Genomic DNA, 7,500 nt, shown 5'->3' on the forward strand with positions numbered 1-7,500 from the left:
TGTTAATATTCCATCTAGATTAAATTCGGAAGATGCTATAGGATCGTGGGGATTCGGGTGAGGATATCGCCGAGACCATCAGCGTCCGCACTGTTGCCAGACAGGGAGGCGTCATTTCTATTCTCGGAGTAGCCTTACACTCCTGCACCGCCGCAGGCTTTAGTGTTTACACGCAGGAAGTGATATCAGCTAGAGATCGTAATACACGGAATTTTCACCAAAAAGTGCCATTAACATCGAACTGGCGAGTGGCTCAAGAGACAGGAAACGTTACAAAAGCGCCCATCGAGAGTTAGAAATGCTGACTTTACTGTCATATCTGTAAAATACGTTGTGTCATGCTTTATCTGTAATTTATGATCACTGAAATATTTCTATGCGCAGGTAAATTCACTGCTTCCCTGGAGAGCGTCTTCATCTACACATCTAACTTTATTCGTATTCATCTATGCATCAAAGATCCATATGCATATAGATGTGCAGTAATGTACAGGCAAGTGTAGTGTGCTTTATTTTATACTAAATAAATATGCGTGAGAGAGAGAGAGAGAGAGAGAGAGAGAGAGAGAGAGAGAGAGAGAGAGAGAGAGAGAGAGAGAGAGAGAGAGAGAGAGAGAGAGAGAGAGAGAGAGAGAGAGAGAGAGAGAGAGAGAGAGAGAGAGAGAGAGAGAGAGAGAGAGAGAGAGAGAGAGAGAGAGAGAGAGAGAGAGAGAGAGAGAGAGAGAGAGAGAGAGAGAGAGAGAAAGAGAGAGAGCGAATGAACCTATTAATACACATACTGACTAGATAGAAAAGAAAACAATATCGTATCGCATCAGACGAAAAGAATGCATTCATTACAAAATAAATATCCCCAAAATCCATTCCCAACATCTGAAGAACAAGAGCCTCTAAATCATTTTCCATTTCAGTTTCCACAGATTTGTAAAGATTTATCGGTCGGTTTTGCCCCAAGGCCCCACACACTGCCTTGCCCCACCTGTCCTTGGCAGCTCGGTTCTCCATGCTTTAAATATTCATCCTTATACATCTTTCCATAGAGGCCCTTTTTGAAAATCTAAGAACTCTAAATAGAGAACCGTATGGGTTATAATTTATGTTATATGCGTATAACATATGAAAGGAAGAAAAACTCTTCGCAATCTAGTCTGAAAGGTGTAGGCTGGTGGCCCCGGTAGTTTATTATTTAAACGGTCCATTAAGGTTATCTTTTATCTTGACAGATATGATGAGGTGAAAGACAAGGGAGCGATTTCGACCTATGGAAAGTGACAGCAAATATGGCTCTTACGGTCATATGCGCAAGGCTCAAATTCCATACGCTCAGTGCAGAGAACGAGACACAAAAGGGACCTACCGACGTACGACTTTCTTAGCAAGAGGACATTTACCGCAGCTACAAGAAAATTTCAAGGTGATGGCATCCCATTTTCCTTGAACCTCACACGCGAAAGGGGGGACGAAGGGAAATTACCGAGACGACGACAATCTCCCTCTTTCCTCCGTGATCAAACTTTCCAGGTCGGAAACATCGGTGAATTTAGCACGCCGATTGTGCAATAAAAGCAAAAAAGTGGATTGCGAATATTGGCAACGGAGAGGGGAACACTATAGAGAAAATTGGTGCTGTGACACTAGAGAATAATCCTCCATAAATCACCTTGGTAACAACGCTGTTTTTTGCGGCCGTAATCCCTCCTGATCCCTGACACAGCGCCGCCGTAGAACCCCTCGCCACCATTATTCTCAAGGAGCAAAATCGCGGGCAATTACAATAAGGGCGAGTTCTCCTTGTCCGCGTGAAAAATGATGAGGTGATCAGCGTTTCTCGAATGTATTTGTATAATAACCTTCCCATTATTTTTTCTCTCAACATTTTCTCCCCTCTGCCTAAGGAACTTCCTTTTTTTATCTAACCTCTCCAGACGCCGGGAAGTTTGTGGTTGTCTATATTAAGGCCACGTTGCCATTTCCGACGCCCGAAGTCGGGGAGGAATTTCGTGTCTTCTTTCGCTCGGTTACTCACAATTATTTTGACTCCGGGAGGAAGTGTCTCGCGGACTTCGCCCTCGGAGCACGAAGCGGCGGGGGAGACTTCGATCACCTGGCAACGCCTCATGAACTCCAGACCAAAGTGTCATTACCTGAGCAAAATGAATCGACAAGTGTTCACGAGCCTCCTTCAACATTCGTCGCTTCCACTTTTTCAATGCATTTCAAATATATTTCCTGCCTATTATCAAGCTTTGCAAATAAATCAACACCGACACCAAAAGCGCAAAGCCGTCGCAGCAAATACTCTTCCCACTCCACGACGCGAAGGCATGAGTTCTTGGGTCGGCCATCTACGGCATAAGAGATCCCATTACCGTAAAGCAGGCGTCTCGGCGGGACCGGCAGCCGGGGGGAGAGTGTATCCGACGGAGCCCTAGGAGTGAAACGTCGGAACTGCTCCACTAATATGTCTAAACGCAGGGAAGGGCGTTAGTACCGACAAATAAGCAGCGTTATCATCTCAGGTTGCGGAGAATTTCCGAGTTTAATCGAGAGCGCTGTGAAAACCGTAAATATTATGCTAATTAGCGCAATGCTACTTTCATTTGAATATCTGGTTCCTACGCGAGATGCCCTCGCTCCTTTCACTGATATTCACATACGAAAAAATCCTTTTAATTTTGGCTCAAGTTCTGAGTGCAATATAGGTGAATACATTAGCATTACCAAGGAAGGCGCTAGATTCCAGGCGGAAATAGAAGCCCCTCCATTACATTTTTTACGTATATTCTGTCTCGGATTGTCGGAAGATGAATAGGAAATACTTGGATGACGACGGAGTTTCAAGGCTCTCGCCAATCTATGATGACTCGTATTTGAAACAAGCTGCAATTACCCACTTTACATTTAAATTGGCTTTAGCACTCACATGCCTTCGGTTGTTTGTATAGACTGCGCCACTGATCAAGCCAGAGGAAATGGCAGACCTGAGATAACTGATCTTTTGCATTTCCGCTTTTCTGGCTTTTTGCTCGAGTTTTTGCGTTCCATAACTACTGCACTTTAATTTCATAATATTTCCAGACTTCCTGGATATCACGTGCCTGCTGGTGGACTGGCCTTGACTTCTGACAAAAATTGCTCGCCAACATTTTTGAGGTTTGATGATCACGCTAAGTCGTTCACCACAAAATTTCCTTCAAAGGTGCCACTCCTGCATCCTCAGCAGGATTCTTTAACAATGAACATGAAGTCCGGCAAACCACTTGCAGTCAACGGACTTGAATTACGTCTAGCTTTTCACCACAGCAGTGTGCCTAGCATGAATTCGCTATGGCTGCTAGAAAATAAATTTCGAATGGTACTTACAGTTGACATGGAGAGTGACAGATTGGGTGACATCTTTCTGCAAGGCAGTGTTCTTCGCTTGGCACGAGTAAGTGAGACCATCGTCGGCCGCTGTTAGGTTGAGCGCTAACACGTTCGTCACTCGTGTGCCTGAAACACAAGGGAAACATTACAAAAGTGAAAACTGGTTCTGCTTAACTTTAAGAATTCATGGGGCCAAGCAAAGGCAAGGAAGAGGAGTTGCGGAAAAGAAAATGGACGGGGGGGGGGTTGAAAATAGAAAAATAAAGAGAGAGAGAGAGAGAGGGAGGGAGAGAGAGAGGGAGGGAGAGAGAGAGAGAGAGAGAGAGAGAGAGAGAGAGAGAGACGGGGGGGGGGGGAGTGAGTGAGAGAGAGGAAAAAAGAAATAGGATAATCTTTTCCATTTCATTAAATAATAGCAGTACATCCAAAGCAAAGGTTTTACATTATTCGAACCACATATTCCCTCCTAAATGACGTCTACATTTCCCGTCTGAGGATCGGAGAGTGAAAGGCCGATCCCCGCTTTGTTTCTTGGCACACAAGACGGTCGCGCGTTCTTATGTCCGCAGCTTACGCAGAGGACAGGGGCGCTATCGGAAACCTTTAGAGCCTCCATTACTGACCTCCATTAAGGCTGGAAGAGGTCTCCTGCAGGCGGCCTGCCATCCTGTAGTCGCCCCTAAACCAGGTGATGGTGGCGGCCGGGTTGGAGGGCCCCGACTCGCAGGTGAGGATGGCCTGGCTGCCCGCACTCAGGCGCCGCGGACTCTGGCTGATCTGCAACGGAAGGGGTCAGCGGTCATGCTCTTGCTAATGGCTACGTGTGAGGAGAAACATATTCTGGTCCAGATTAATCCATATATGACAAGAACTATGCACACACAGAGCTTCCTTGTGTATGTTATTATTATTTTTAAGCATCACGCTTCTTGTGACTCTTCCCGACAGAGGTTCTCACCTTGACGGTCTCCGGCGGGAAGAAGACGACGAGCGTCGTGGAGACGCTGACAGGCGACGAGGCGGCGCTGTTGTGCGCCTCGCAGCGGTACTGCGCCCCGTTGTCCTGCGGCTCCGCCACGATCTCGATCTCGGCCGAGCTAACGTCATCGATGCTGTGCTTCCTCGAAGGGATCTTCTGGCCGTCTCGGTACCACTGCAGGTGTGCTGGGGGGTTGCCGCCCCTCGAGACGCAGGTTATCCGCTGCTGGCTGCCCACGCGGATGCCCGAGCCTTCGCTGTACCCGTGCAAAACCGGCGGTAGAGGCGGGCCTGTGGAAGGAGATTCATGTCAGAGATATCGAGGAGCCACAAGAAGGAGTGAAGAAACCCTGAAATAAGAGGAATGAAGGAAAAGGACTCAGCACATGAAGTGGTCTTACAAGTCGTCTTAATCTCAAAATAGTACATTGTAACTTTAAACCCCTTCATTATAATTTGCTGTTAGGGATAATAATGATAAACTGCCTTCGCCGGTCCACCATTAATCTGATCATATGTTAAATACATTGCGGCATGTCAGCCGCTTCGGCATAATTTGTCCACTTCACTCGAAATCTCCCAAGCGACCTCCTTAAAGGTCCCCCAAGGAAGCCTCCCTCCTTCCTTCCCCGCCGTAAATCTTCGCGTGACGTGTCTCCCGTATCTCGGACCCTCCCTAACGATGTGCCTTCCCCTCCCCCCCCCTCCACGCGTCACGTCGCCGGCGGTCCGTGAAGCGTCGCAGCTCCGCATCATTAGAGTCCTTCCGACGCCGGGGATGCCACCCTGCTCTGAGGGCCAGGCTCACCGATGCCCCGAGAAGCGAGTGGCGAGGCTCGGATGAAGCACAACAGCCGCCGCCAGCACACCTGAGTGCGGGTCTGGGCTCCCACACCCCCGCGGAGATGACCTATGTTATCACCTTGTTGAAATACCACCAAGGGCGAGAATCAGACCCCGAAACGCTGGAATGTGACCTTTCCAGGTATAGGGTTTCTGGAGGAACTGTCCTTGTAAGATATTCGAGATACGGCTCGTTCACCTGAATTCACAATCGAATACAGAGCGGAGGGGTTTCGGAGCACGCAGGCTGGGCGAAGGGAGAAGAGGCGGAAGAGAGAAATACAGCGATAAAAAGAGAAGACGTTGGTGAAAATGTATGCATGGCTAAAGAAGCAAGCATGAGCTACAATGCATGTAATTTCTCAAGATGTCAGATAGCAGCGTGTCTATTCGTCTCTGTTCTCTATCTTTCTGCAGCTTCAGCGCCTTAAAATCTCGAGCGATCTCCCTCGCCCGGCCATTCCCTCGAGCCTGAGTCTACCGCCATACATTTCCGTAACTCGGACGATAACTTTGTTCAACAGGTGTGAGGGAACACATATGTAGGCGTACATAAATAATGCCTCCCCTTCCTTATCTACCATGGATCATAGATGGGGACGGGAAGGGAGCGGGCGGCTGGAAGACCTGTCTCCTGCTTAGTCGCACCGGCATAAAACAACCAAGCCCCTTATTGAAATTCCCTCCCGTATGGCACCAGCCATCCATCTTACTGTGTCAGCGCTCAGTGCCCAAGGAAATTGGAGAGTTGCTGAATTTTCCCCGAAGTTCCACGCGTTTTCTTCTCGAAATCTTACAATATTCGGCCCCTCAGTCCCTCCAAGATGTTTTTACGGCACTTGGACGTCACATAAATAGAAGGGCGGGTAGAGGGCCACTATTTGAAGGAGTGTTGGATCTCCTAAGTGGTCGTCGTCTCGGCGACAGTGTATGCAGAGGGGCAGCAGGGGCGGGGGCGACTGGAGGGCAGGGGGGGGGGGGGGGGGGGTTGGAAGGCGAGATGGGAGGGAGGAGGGTGGGGTGGGGGGGCGATAGAAAGGCGAGAGGAAAGGGAGGGGCCGGCGAGGAGGAGGGGGGGAGAGGTGGGAGGGTCCGGCGGAGGGGGAGAGAGCTGATAAGAGAGGAAGGGGCGGGCGAGAGGAGGAGACTAGAGAGGCAAGAGGAGAGGGAAAGGCTGGAGAAGGGTGTGGGGGGTGGGGGAGACTATCGAATAGGGGGGGGGGGGAGGCGAGAGGAGAAGGAGGGTCTGGGGATGGAGGGGGCAGAGGAGGAGAGGGGCCAGTGAGGGCTATGGGAGGGAAGGGAAGAGGAGGTGTGACTCACTCATGCATTTTGTTTTTTGTATCTATTTTCCAACACAATAACATTATACAGTTAGTAATGTTTTTTCAGTATTTCTCTAAATTTGATTGTTTGACTTTTTATATCCATAATATATATATATATATATATATATATATATATATATATATATATATATATATATATATATATATATATATATATATATATATACATATATACATATATACATATATATATATATAATATATATATATATATATATATATGTATATATATGTATTATATATATATATATATATATATATATATATATATATATACTTATACACACACACACACATATATATATACATACATAAAAAAATCTATCTATCTATCTATCTATATATCTATCTATCTTCCTATCTATCTATCTATATATATATATGCACACACACACACAAACACACATATATATGTATATATGGGGAGGGAGAGAGGGGATTGCGTTTGCGTATCTATTCATCTATTTTTACATATATATATATATATATATATATATATATATATATATATATATATATATATATATATATGTAGATTCATATTCATATACATACATACACACATGTACACCCCCTTCCCACACACACACACACACACACACACACACACACACACACACACACACACACACACACACACACACACATACACACACACACACACACACACACACACACACACACACACACACACACACACACACACACACACACACACACACACACACACACACACACACACACATATATATATATATATATACACATATATATATATATATATATATATATATATATATATATATATATATATATATATATATATATATATATATATATATATATATGTACACTATTCCAACAAACCCCCCAGCCTCCACGCTCACTCCGGATGTTCTACCTAATGTATTATACATGTCTCACTTTTGAATTTACATAATAACAGTTTAAGCGACAAGGGACT

General features: G+C 46.0%; 1 protein-coding gene across 4 annotated transcripts in view; it reads right to left on the bottom strand.

Annotated features, from left to right (window-relative positions):
• The window catches only part of LOC113802662 (nephrin-like), a 192,317-nt gene that overhangs the window by 41,346 nt on the left and 143,471 nt on the right, over positions 1–7,500 (bottom strand). For all 4 annotated transcript variants that reach the window (XM_070128026.1, XM_070128025.1, XM_070128024.1 and 1 more), the window contains exons 8-10: positions 4,325–4,635; positions 3,990–4,143; positions 3,364–3,492 (exon numbers count right to left, since the gene is read on the bottom strand). In XM_070128026.1, the coding sequence (XP_069984127.1) occupies positions 3,364–3,492; positions 3,990–4,143; positions 4,325–4,635 (594 nt within the window). The remainder of the gene's footprint in view (positions 1–3,363; positions 3,493–3,989; positions 4,144–4,324; positions 4,636–7,500) is intronic.

The sequence above is a fragment of the Penaeus vannamei genome, chromosome 12 (genome assembly GCF_042767895.1).
Source record: "Penaeus vannamei isolate JL-2024 chromosome 12, ASM4276789v1, whole genome shotgun sequence".
Taxonomy (NCBI): domain Eukaryota; kingdom Metazoa; phylum Arthropoda; class Malacostraca; order Decapoda; family Penaeidae; genus Penaeus; species Penaeus vannamei.